The 12,941-nt window shown below is 39.2% G+C and overlaps 1 protein-coding gene across 6 annotated transcripts in view; it reads left to right on the plus strand.

Annotated features, from left to right (window-relative positions):
* The window catches only part of MTUS1 (microtubule associated scaffold protein 1), an 88,251-nt gene that overhangs the window by 69,435 nt on the left and 5,875 nt on the right, over nt 1-12,941 (plus strand). For all 6 annotated transcript variants that reach the window (XM_066548380.1, XM_066548379.1, XM_066548378.1 and 3 more), the window contains 6 exons: nt 6,350-6,564; nt 7,085-7,190; nt 8,168-8,241; nt 8,346-8,441; nt 10,930-11,046; nt 12,243-12,340. In XM_066548380.1, coding sequence (XP_066404477.1) covers nt 6,350-6,564; nt 7,085-7,190; nt 8,168-8,241; nt 8,346-8,441; nt 10,930-11,046; nt 12,243-12,340 — 706 coding nt within the window. The remainder of the gene's footprint in view (nt 1-6,349; nt 6,565-7,084; nt 7,191-8,167; nt 8,242-8,345; nt 8,442-10,929; nt 11,047-12,242; nt 12,341-12,941) is intronic.

Raw genomic sequence — 12,941 nt, forward strand, 5'->3', positions numbered from 1 at the left:
CTCAGACAGGGATGCTGGCTGATGTGCTGCTGGATGCCATCATCAGCTGTTCCCTTCACAGAGCTGATCTTCCTGGGTCAGTTCTGCAGGAGTGTCTGAATGGCGGCCTGGGGCTCACTTCCTTTGTAAGGTTTCCAGACCACGGTTTCATGAAGCATTTATTTATCTTCATGCAGTTCCTTTGTCTTAACCATGTCACATGTCTAGCCTGTCTGTACTGCTCTCCTCAGCATGTAAAGGGAGTGGATTTAATTATAGCAATGAAAAACTATCCAGGTCTTCAATTCTATCTACCTTTAAAAAGAACTTGGTTTGGGGCTTTTTTTGAAGTTAAATTAATAATTTGTTGACAAGGTGTGAGAAAGGCATTCTTAAAACAGTAGCTTTAGCTGAAAATAATCTGCTTAAATACATACCTGCTAATCAGCTTTCTATTGACACTGTTAAATGGATTCAGCTGAACTTAAGATTTCCATAGACTGTTTTGACGTAAGTACTGGGGATTTTCATTCACAGTACAATCTAAGCATACATTTGCTGGGAAAGATAAGTGCAGTTTGAGTCTTAGTTTGGCCATGTAATGTTTTGTGAAGTCCCAGTTGCCATGTTTTTAATGACTGTTGGTTTGCAGTTTGGGGACAGGCAGTCTGAGAAGAGAAACCAGGTGTGCACAGCCCAGTGGAGCCTGTTCCCTGAATGCTGCTGAGTTTGAGGGTATCCTGAAGCTTGTGCAGTTTAGACTTCTCAGTTTCTTACTTTGAAGTTTAACTGTGCACGTTCCCAAGCTCCTTGATTTACCTTGCAAGACCGAATTGACTTGCTGTCAGATGGTCTGTTTTGCTGGGTTATTGTGTATGACCATTTCTACCAAAATCCCTTTTTGTTAAATGGTTTAAATAGGCATTCCTGTCCCAGCATGTGACTGTGCCAGCCAGGTGATGGTTACCAGACAATGCTTTCTGCTCTCAGTAGCTGGAAACATGTGCAAGGATTAGCAGTGATAGGTGTTTGGGGATGGGCTTTTTCAAAGGGAGTTAAAATTCATTAACAGTTGGGTTCTGAACTTGGACTTCCTTAAAATCTCCAGCTACTGTTTTACTGATATTGGCTTAAATGAAAGCACCCTAGTTCTGGGAGCCTGGAGCAGCTAAGGATGTCCTGCTTATCAACTGTTTCTCTTAAGATGCAAGCTAGTACGTAAACTGCTAATTACTTGTTTAATTATCTGAGTAGAAATTGCAAGGGCTGCATATTTCTTGAGAGGTATTGAAACTGTTCCTCTAAATCAATTGCACTCCACATTGTTTCAGAGCCTCCTTGCAGTCATGCTGGATGTGATCCAGCTGAGTCCTGCCACAAAGTAGCAGGTGCAAAGTTGACTCAGCCGGCGCCAACCTTGGCCCTTTGAACATTTCCATTCGCGAGCCTTTCTCCATGGCCTGCAGAGGCCTGTGTGTACCTGGACAGACAGCCAAATGCCAAACCCCTCTCTCTCACCTCCAGCTGCTGCATGGCAAGTGCTAAACTGTATTTCCTTCAGAATACCTTCATGTTCTTTTTTATTACTAAATTATCTTCAAGATGCTTTGGAAGTTCAGATAGAAGAGACCGTTGTGTTTTACAGTGAATGTGATTCAGTTTTCAGGTTAAGGTGATCTGTAACAATATTTAATAATAGGTAGATGCTTCTTTCACTTATTTGAGACAGAGCCTGACTTGCCACACTTCACAGACTTGCCTCTTTGCCTTCTTGAACATTCTGTCACTTGCAGTGTTTGCAGCACATGGGATGTGAATTTACTTCCCAGCAGAGAATTGAATGCTTCACATTATTTATTCAATCATACCTGCTTAAATGTTGCTTAAAGCAGGCTTTTTTGGCTACCTGCCTTGTCTAACTTGCCCAAGAACAAAAATATGCAATGTGGTTTAATGTCCTGTATAATTAGTCTCATTATGGAAGTAACACCAGAAAGAGAAAGAAGAGAAACCTGGTCATAAACTTGAAAGCATTTTTGGGAAGAAGAATTTTCCATATTGACAATCTGCCAATACCATAAATTTCCTTCTCTATACATAAATATTGACAATCTGCCAAAATATATAAAAATATATATTGTATAGAGAAGGAAATGAGCCTGTCTATAGCAGATTTACTGGTCAAGTGAACATACAGCTTGCAGTGTGAAATACAAGGTTTGAGCAATTAAATGTTAGTGCAGTGTAATATCACGTAGTACTAAATACTTGGGCCTTTCTTGTGGTAATTATTCACATTTCACATCCCCCACATCTATTAAAATGCTGACAGTTTACTGTCCTAGTGAACTCTGGTTTAGAATTTCAGACAGTCTAATGCCTTTTCATAAATCATAACTAGGCCAGTGAGTGACTTGGACAATTTTATGAAGATAACTACTGTTTGCAAACCATTTAATTCAGGGTTCAAAAATCCATTGTATTTTATCTTAGAGCTATGGTTATGGTAGCTTTAGGGGAATGTAAATTGAAAAATGTTTAAGCTAAGCAGTTTAGCCATAAGGGCTGTATTGGATGATGGTTTTATAATTAGAACAAGAAAAAAAAAGTGAAAGGAGATGCACACTCGTAAGGTCTTATCTCTTGGCTACTTTTAGTGAAAATACAAAATAGCTTTCTAGGAGATATAAAGACAGTTTTTGTAGTCCTCTCCTTCAGCTGCAGCCACTGTTACTGTGGTTTGGATGTGCTGCTGTTTGCACTGTGCAGGGAGTTGCCATGTGCCTGGTTCTCCATGCTGCTCTTGCAAGCATTTGTTTTATGATTTTGGCATTTAAAAAGCTTTGTAGTGAAATACCCAAGATGCAAGTGGCTGATGTTAACTACTACAAATAAAAGGTAATTTTATATGTCAAAACCAGCATTTCTGCTCTGAAGATTTGCTGTTACCAAATCTCAGAAACTTTTCATGATTTCTAAAGGTCATGGTTGAATGGAAAAGAATGAGGCTCTTCATTTATAATTAGAGGTGTTAAGAAGCTTAAAACCACAGATTAATCTTGCTCCATGCTGTACTGATACAGGGAGAAACAGTTGTATGATTGGGAAGAGAGGCTGGGACAACCAAGTGGAGACAAAATATTTGGAGGGGAAAAAATGAATTAATGGCTATGCTATATGAATGAAGAAGTAAAAGGATTGCTTCTGGCTGCCAAGTATAGCATTCCATATACACTATCCTTAAAACTGTTTAGTGTTACAGGTAAAATGGAGCAAACTTCACAGACAAACAAATTGTGCATCTATTCATATCTCTGGCTTGATTTTTCCCTGAAATGCTGTTGGACCATTTGTTTCCTGTTGGGTTTTTTTTTTTTTTTGCTCAAGGTTTGTGTTCTAATGATGTGGAATTGTGGAGAAAAGCACTTCAAGAAGGGAAAGGAAACACAGTAGTAGTGTACAAAAACTATGAAGTATGCACTTCAGGTATCTCTGAAGTGGATGAGAAGTTGAAATAGATTTGTGTGTTTGCTACTGGAAGAGCACATGTTCCAGTTACAAATTTTTCTTCCAAGTTTAACATGAGTTCAGTGAGATTACTCTTCAGTTGAGCAGCAATCAGCTTTGGTTAGCCATTGGCTAAATGGCCAAATTAAGGAATTTGGGACAAATCATGAAAAAGGCAAATTTCTTAAAAAAAAGCAGAGCAGTCATAAAATACATGATTCAGTCTGCAGAGGGATAGGACAGTGCAAAACACTTGCTGCACACATTTCAATCTCAAGTATTTAGACAAGCTTTGGTTTATGGGACACCTCATAATTTCAAATTAACAATTCTTTAGTTGGTGATTTTCCCGAAGTCAAGAAAAACCACGGTCAGTTTCTTGCACCACCATGATACTGGGAGCTCACTGGTTATGTAGGAGTTCTGCTTCTTGTTTGCATGGCAGGGATATAAGTCAGGCTTGTGATGTGCAAGGAAGCGTTGCCGCCTCCAGCTTTGTGGAGGCCAGAGTTTCCTTTACGGTAACAATTTTGAACTGCTAGTGCAAGTTTCAAAAGTTTTTTGTTTGCCTTTGTAACATTAGTCCTCTCATAAATCTGAATTGCGAACTGCCTGAAGGGGAACTGATGTGTCTGTTTTCTTTGACAAAGGCGTGGTTTGCTATTTGCTTTTTTTCTGAAGTGCTTTGCATCATCTGAAGCTCTGTGTGCTGACATTTAAAGATAAGGCAATGATAGGCAGCAAATTCCTCTGGCTAACTGGAGGCAAATGAATAGCTCTGGCCTTACAAATAAGGAATTTGATGCTTCTTCCTCTGTTGGTTATAAATGAAGTGGATCATTTGAAGCATTTTGCTGCAGTTACCTCAACTGAGCCATGCAAGTCGCCTGCCTCTCAGCTATGCCCTTACTCTGCTGTAGAAGGTCAGCTCCATCTGCACGTGGTTGGCTGTGTAACACCTCCATTTGGCTTGCTGCCTGGGTCTTGGCATTGTAATACAATGTCCCCTAACAATGGTGTTACCTCTTCTCCAGAAATGTGGCAATGCAGAGTATATATATATTCAGTAACTTTGTGCCACTGCAATGTGGTAGTAGTGTGAAAGCTAATTTATTTTTTTTCCCTTTCCCTAAGGGAGCAGTTGTAAGAGAAGTTTCTGAAACGAATAAAGATAGAGGAGCAAAAACTTATTTTGGTGCTGCTGCAGAAGGTAGCAAAAACTGTGAAATCTGCTCAAGTTGCAGAGAATGTTGTGGTAGGTTTCAGTTGAGCCTCTGTTGCATCATTGCCAGTCAGAGAATGAAGAGCTTGGCCTAAATCTGTCCAGATCAGTACATCTTTTGCACAGACCCAGCATAGCTAAGCTTGCTGTTAAGCCTAATTCAGGTAGACACACATGTAGATTGACTTCCATGCAGTACAGCTCACTCTCTTAACACTTTCTAGTTCCACTGCAGGTTCCAAGCGATGGTAGCAAGGCCAAGATTCTTCACAGTTCCCTTAAAAGAGTATCATCCATCAAGTTACTCACATGCTTTTAATGAGCTGTAGCAAAGAAGAGTAAGACATGTGTAACTTGAGGCACTCTGCTGGGGCAGGCTGCTTTCCCTTCAGCTGACCCATTACTACTTTGGGAATCAGTCCCTGAGGATACTGTTATTTATTTATCTTAAGGCTCAAACACTCTTGTGATGAGAATTTCCTGTACTGCCTGTACAGAAATCCTTGCCTCTTCCCATACTTTTACATAGAGTTTATATTTACACTGTTTGGGCAGTGTGCCAGTCTGCTGTGAAGTGCATGCATGCATGACTTCTCCTGCCTTTGGAGGATCAAGTTAACATTTTAGTTGATTTTTCTCCTAAACAGCCACTCATCTGACTAATTTATTTTAAACCATAGCACTATAGAGTCTGTATAGAACTGGTTTTGCACAAGTGACCACACACTTGGGTTAGAGATGCTGTTTCACCTTGCTTCCAGGCTTTGGGTGCAGCTGGAACTGCATCAGGCATTTACTGCAGTCACATTAACAGTAGGAGGATGACTCCTCCCATTCAGGCCTGGCTGGCTGGACTTGGGCATGCTATATTTCAAACTCAAAAATGCAAGTTGCTGACTTCTGTTTTGCCTTTCAAGCAGCTGCAAATATGGGGAGGCAAACTTAGGCAGCCTTCTTAGCAGACCTGTGTTAATGCAGATGTAAACAGAGTTGCAGAGCATTTATCTTTTCTTAATACTCTGCAATTTTTGCCTAAAACCATTTTCTGTCTTGCATATTTAAATATCTCATGCATAAACACATGAGGGTATCTTTCAGATTGGCAGATCTGTATCAGGTCCATGTCAAGCTAGAATTGCTTCTTTGCTGTATATCTGAGTATGGATGTCATTAAACATACAGTTTTCAGGAAATTAGGACTTTCAAATTTAGCTAAGTGGTTTCTATGTCAAAAAGTGAAGTACTCCAACAAATATTCTACTGAATGGGATCAAATAAGGTAAAGTAGCAAATACAATTAATTTTTATATTGGAGCTCTTCAGTGTCTCTCATGAGACATTCCTCCTTCCATGTCATGTCAATCTGTCACACTTGTGCTTTTTATGTGGGCTCCTGGCTTAGCTGGGTTCAATTAATTCTCAGCCTAAGAAACATGGAATTCGATATTTTTGTGAAGATCTGTTCATGTGTCCTTGGAGGCACACATTTAATGGATAAATCATATTTATCTTTGTATATAACCATGTTGCTGTGTAATGTATTCACTGTTTTTAATACCTGTAAATGAAGATGTGACTTTTGTATTGAACTTGATCCAATTCCTTTCTTTTTCTTTTCTTTTTTCCTTTTGACATCTTCAGTAACCACTTCTGCAGCTTGTGAGAAATTGGAAAGAGACAGGAATGAACTGCAAATTGCTTATGAAGGGTATTTGCAGAAGTTAAACCAGAAACATAATGATGACTTAGCTGAGGTGGAGGAGAAGCTTAAACAGTTTTACACTGCAGAATGTGAGAAACTCCGAAGTATCTGCATTGAGGAAGCTGAAAAGTATAAAGCCCAACTCCAGGAGCAGGTTTGTAACACTTAAAGTAGAAAAGTTCTCTAGCAACTGCTTTCTGCTACAAATGAGCCTTCAGAGAATCCTGGGTTTTGCTAATAACAGTTATTTAATGTGAAATTCCACTTCATTGCAGCAATAAAAAATACTACCACACTAAGCTGTACAGATCTTGGGCTTATGTTTAAATGTGGTGGTGTTTGGTTGTGTTCTGCCAGCTTAAGTTATTTCTAGAGCTCCATGGGATATTTGGGTCAGCTTGAGTTTTAAGATTTCTAGAAACACCCTTGCCCTCTGACCTTGCTTTGCAACACCATGCTTGTGAGAGAGGCACACGTTTTGCTTTGGTAGTGGTAAACTGTAAGGCATCATTCTCATTTATTAAGTCTTGTACATGGCTTAGCTTCTACTTTTGAATCCTGCTAGACCATTTTAAATATACTTGACATAGTACATGAAGCCATTGAAACAATGCTTTAAACAAGGGTTAAGTTGATACATGTAAGGGGAGAAAAATCATGTTGTCATATTGCAGGTGGACAATTTAAATACCACACATGAAAGCTTTAAGCTGGAACTTGAAAACAGGCACTCAGAAAAAGTAGAGGAGCTGAAAAAGGAGTATGAATCCTCTTTTTCAGGCAAGTATTTTGTATTTAAGTACGTATGCTATAGTACTGCTAGTCACAAACAAAAGTATTCAGGTGTTTTGATCATTGTGTCCGCTTTGCTGTTCTTTAATGTTTAAAAACATTGGCTGAATTCCTTCCATTGGAAGTGACAAGTCTTATTTTACATACAGCAAAAACCATGATCCAGTTGTAGTTGACTGAAACTTTATAAACAGTTTGAGTGAAAATGACTTTTCTTGCAGTAAAAGACATCTGAATTGCCCTCAAAATCTCAAGTGACTGAGTAATTCCTCCCATCCCCTAGTTCTGTAAGGAGCACCTCAGAACTGAAAATGAGGATGAGTAGGGTTGTGTGCTTTCCATAATGACATGGATATGTTAAGAAATATCCTACACTGTGTACTGTACACTGTGGCAGAGGTGTTTCTCAGGGAGGGGGTGGTGACGTGCTCAGGTTTAAATTGCGTCTCATTGATTTAAGGGATGATGATTTCCATACTCCTTCCACCCCATTTGATAGCTAAGTTTTCAGTGATACTTTTTTGTCTTGAAGACTGGTCATGCTTCTATTGCTTTCAAAGAGAAAACTCCTCTGCATGGCATCCAAAGTGTGAAAATAAATGGTTTTTTAGAAGTTTCAATTTCAACAATTTCAATTTTTGCTTTGTTTCCTTCCATAAACTCAACTTGTGTCAGATGTGACCTGTGCTTAGTAAGTCCATTTGTTGCATGCAGATGAATGTTCCCAAAACTGATAGGCTGTTTGCTAATGAAATGGATATGTGAGGGGACAACCAGCAAATCTGAAGTGGGAACAAATCTGATACTTCATAAATGCTTTGCATCAGTTAATGATAAATGTTCTGTGTTGCCATCAACTGTATCTATGCATATATTTGTAGGCTGGCTCTTCAAGCTGTTTATTTTCAAAAAGAATTTTCATGTCTTATGTGGTATTAAAAATCTGCAAAAATAATTTGTTTTAGAGCTCAAGAGTACCCATGAATCTGAAAGGAAGTCGCTTGAAGATTCCTTTAAAGAGAAGCAGGAGTTGCTGGAGGTTTGTTAAGGGCTGGGTTCATTGCAACAGTTTAAAACTTGAAAAGCAGTTTGGATATATGCACTGAATTCTTGGCCTAATGATACAATATATTTACATTTCAGAAAAAAATCGATGAACTAAAAAGTGAAAACAACTCTCTGAGTGAGAAGCTGAAATTAGAAGAACAAAAACAAATAGCCAAAGAAAAAGCCAATCTCGTAAGTCTTGATCTTCCACAGTAATGTGGATGAACAGATCTTGCCTGGGTTTATTTTATTGCATAATGCAAAAAATTTGCAATGAAGCCTTATAGGGGTTCCATACTTAGTAATATTTTTTTGTAAATGGCTCATCATTCAGATGTTCTTCGCAAGCACTGTGATGCTGTGTATTAACTTTACCATTATAATTCTATAAAGCTGTTGAGTATCTATGTCAGAGGTGTAAATAATAGCCTACCTAAGCTAAACTGAAGACCCATGTGTGTACAGGAGTTGTACCACAGCATTTTTGTGCACAGTCAGTAACTGTTGTACCAGTGCTATGATCAGTGTGGGCTTGCATCACTACTGCAAAGCTCATTTCTAATGCATTTATTCAAAAGTTGATTCTTACTTTTTGCTGATTTATCCTTCAAAGAAACTTTTATTTTGTTCTGCCTTTCCTCCCAAGGCTGCTGTTGCCTCTGATGCTCCTGGGAGAGAAATGTGTTCTGAGAGGTTTTTTTATGCACTGGGTGGTGGGGCTTAGACACAAACATGCTTATCTTTCTGGTTACCCAGAAGTGGAATACCAGTATTATTGTTTATTCCACAAAGAGAAATTCCATGTTAAAGACTCACTTAGGATGCCTCTAGTGGAAGTTGCCCTAGTTTTCACTGGAATTTGTTCTGTATTGTTTTCTCTTATTGCTTATTCTAGTAGCAGGGCCGAGCTGCCACAAGAAGAATCTGCAACCACAATATGTTGCTGTGGCGGCGGGAGTTTGAGCTGTAATTCCACAGGCACGCTCAGATGTTGCTTAAATTAAAGGAGCAATAGTCAAGTGCCTTTACATAGCTGCAAATGTGCTTTGTGCTTTCCTGGCAGCCTAAGATGCATGATAAGCTTGAGACTTGTCTTTGGAAAAGCACCAGTTTGACTCAGCATATTCTTCTGTACTAAGCACAAATTCTGCAGTATTGGAATTCCCAATAGCCCTTTGAAGAGAGAGATGTATTTCCACCTCTCTGGTATCATTTAGATAGTGTCACTTGATATTCCCAGTTTTTTTTGCTAAAAAATGTAGGCCTTTCAGTCTTTTTATTTGCCTGTGTGTTCTTCTCTGAGTAGCTAATGTGGGGGCTCAGACTTGACTTTAAAAACACATTTTAAGACCATTGGACTTGAGGGAAATAAAATAAAGTGAATATTGAACATACTGTAACATTTCAACTTTTCAGGATTGCTTTCCTTGTTAGCTCCTAGATTCCATGTTAAAGTCACAAAACAGGAACAGATTGTCTGCTGCCTTCACTGAGGCAGCACAGCATGCTTCACCCTCACACAGACTTCTCAAAAGTTAAACAAGAACCACTACTGCAACAGGCCTTAAAAACAAGCAGGAGAATGAACTAGGTGATGGAGCCCCTATTACTTGTGACATGTGCTGGCCCTGTGCTTCTGGGACCACACCCACAAGGCTGCAGGCATTGCCCTCCTGTCCGAGGTTTCTGGTGTAGCAGTGGAGCTGTTACTCAGTGCAGTGCACCTGTGTTCTTACCCAAATGCCCTAAAACAAGTTTTGTTTGATTTTGAAGATAAACTTAGTTACACAACATGCTTAATCATTGATTGAGTTCAGCTCATGTTCCATTCTCACTATCTGGAAATGGACTCAGGCTTGCTCTATTTTCCCTTTTTTTGGCTGTGACTGCCTTGAAATGCAGACAATCTGTTTTACTCTGCAGTGTTTGAATGGTTTCTTACTCTGGAAAACAGGTCCTTGAGGCAGCCACATCTTACCCTGCTGTGGCCTCCTCCTGATCTCCCTTCCACCTCCCAGAAAACAATACAAAAAGGAAAAATAAAGAAGTCCTAACTTGCTATATTGTAGATAAGTTATGGAAGTGTACCAGTGCAAAATTTTTATGTATAGGTGCATTTTCAGGCTTCAGAAGAATGTAAAGCTGAAAACTTTCAATTTCTGCTTATGAGCCAGCTATTTTCAGACTCAAGCCAGGGAAGATAAGCTACAGTCAAGTTCAGAACTTAAACTTCTAGTGCTTTTTTGAAGTATTCCAGTGCCTGAAAACTCTTGAAATGTTTACTCTAATTATCTCTTGGGATGGGTTATGAGTAATATGAAATAAATTTTGGAACTCCTAGCCTTAAGGCCTTTGGGCACTCCTGTGAAACAAGTTTTGCTGTGACAGCATTCATGCCTTCCTTTGATTCACAAGGTTTTTTCATGTCTGTGCATTAAGTGTTTTCTGAACAACTTCTGATGAAGCAACTGCAACTGTCCACCTACCCTGAAGGACAAACAAAAAACAAGAAGAAAGTGATATCAGATCTTGTTATTTATTTTCATGTTTGACTTGATTTCACTTAGAACACGTAACTTGTTACTGTAATTATTTCCTTGTTTTTTTCAGAATAGCAGAGAAACATCTAAATTATTCCTGAAATTCAGGGTACTAAGCAAACTCTCTGGCAATCTTTCAGAAAAACCCACAGATTATGTACCTGGAACAGGAGCTGGAAAGTTTGAAAGCAGTGCTGGAGATCAAGAATGAGAAACTCCATCAGCAGGACATAAAGCTAATGAAGATGGAAAAGCTGGTGAGCATTCCTTGGGTCTGGCATGCTGGGGCTGTGTCTCTGACTTGTGTTCCTATAATGAGCTTGGGCTGGACGGACTTACATGCAAGAATTAATAGTTTTTGTTTAAAAGGAAACAGGAATTAATGATGGGACATGCTTACATTGCAGGTACAGTTTTGGGATATGTGTCAAGAGGCAAAAAAAAATGACCTGATGCTCTAAATGACCTTTTAAGGTCTTAAGACAACTACTGGTTTGCACAAACTATTGCTATGTCAGTACAGTTATCTGGGAGCCTCTTCCCCTAAAGAACAAAATCCTTACCTGCTACATTGCTCAAGTGGTATGGAAGATAGATTGCAGTGTCAGGAAAACATTAGGAAGGAAATTATCCTAATTTAACAAGAAGGGATCAAAAATGAAATGGAGTAAGTCTTGATTAGCTCAGGCCAGTCATTTTACCTGTTAAGCTGTTTGTTTAGCTGTGTTACTGTCTCTTTGACCTGTGTGTAGTTCCACATGAAAATTCAATTTCAGAGGCAGGACTTGTAATCCTTAGCATGCTGTTATTTGTGACAGGACAGGGTCCTTCTCCTGGGTGGGGCCTTTGAGCACTGTTGTAATACTTGCTTAAGCAAGACTTTAATGAGGAAGTATAGAAAGAGGTTTGGATACAAAGGAACACATTGATGTCAGTTGTTCAGTATTGTGCAGCAGTGTATGTTACTCTAGTCTGCTATTACTGGCAAATTGCTCACAAACCTTCATCTTTTCCAACAGACATTGGCCTCAGTGTAAAAGGCCTTGGACCATGCAACCACTTAATCAGTTTTTCCTTTTATTTTTGATAATGTTTTCCAGCAGTGATGTGGAATCAGAAGAGCAAGAGGGAAAGCTGTTTATTAGGGGAACTCTTGAATTTGTTGTGTTATTTCTAGACAGTCTTCTGTCTAGAAAGGTATTACAGTGTCTAAAACTTCCCATCACTGGCAGAAATTACTGGAATGTGCTGGTTAACAGCAATCCTCCTTGCTGGCATCTAATCAGCACAAGTGGCCAAGTGCCAGTGTTATGCAAGGATAAGCTAAGTAGGATGTTTTTGTGTGTACTGTAAGCTCTGCAAACTCTAGATTGCCAGCATCTCTGATAGCTCAGTCAGAATCTTGATGAGTGCACGTATGGGTTTTATTTCAAATTGTGACCTTCTTTCCAAGGTGGAGAACAACACAATCTTAATGGATAAATTAAAGAAGGTTCAGCAAGAAAATGAAGAATTAAAAGCTCGGATGGACAAGCACATGGAGCTCTCAAGGTGAAAAACATCTGTGGACATTTAGATGCCTTTAATCAGGGGGAAGGGGTTCCTGTGACAAGAAAGAAAATTCTCTTGGAAGTATTGGTGAATGCAATTTTTTAGTACTCTGTGAAAGAACATATCCATTTCTTCCCCACTTGTATCTCTACAAATGTGCATTCCTTTGTACAGTTAACAAGCAGGAACATTTTGAAATGGGATAAAGGTTTAGTGTGTTCTTAGTATTCCAGTATTTTAGGGAAGAAAAACCAACTCAGAAATACCATCATACAAAGATTGACCTTTTTAAGTACTACTGGCTTGTAAGCTAGACTTAGGTCATACTTATAACCACTTCAGTGAGTGATTGGTCCCCAGTTTAGATCAGTGTTGTTTATTTAGCAATAACAGTAATATTTAACATGAATAAAACGCGTCTGAGCTCCTCCTAGCGGCTGCTTAAATGGATGGCCAGACTCTTCTGGTGTGAAGAAATCTGTAGCTTCCATGTTGAGCTGAGCCTGCAACAAGACCCAAAGGCTCCAGCACAGCTGTTTAAAAGCATGTGTTCTTTTAAGCCTCACTTTTCTGATGCTTTTTCTGGTCCTTGGGGATGTTT

This window comes from Molothrus aeneus, chromosome 4 (genome assembly GCF_037042795.1).
Source record: "Molothrus aeneus isolate 106 chromosome 4, BPBGC_Maene_1.0, whole genome shotgun sequence".
In the NCBI taxonomy this organism is placed as follows: domain Eukaryota; kingdom Metazoa; phylum Chordata; class Aves; order Passeriformes; family Icteridae; genus Molothrus; species Molothrus aeneus.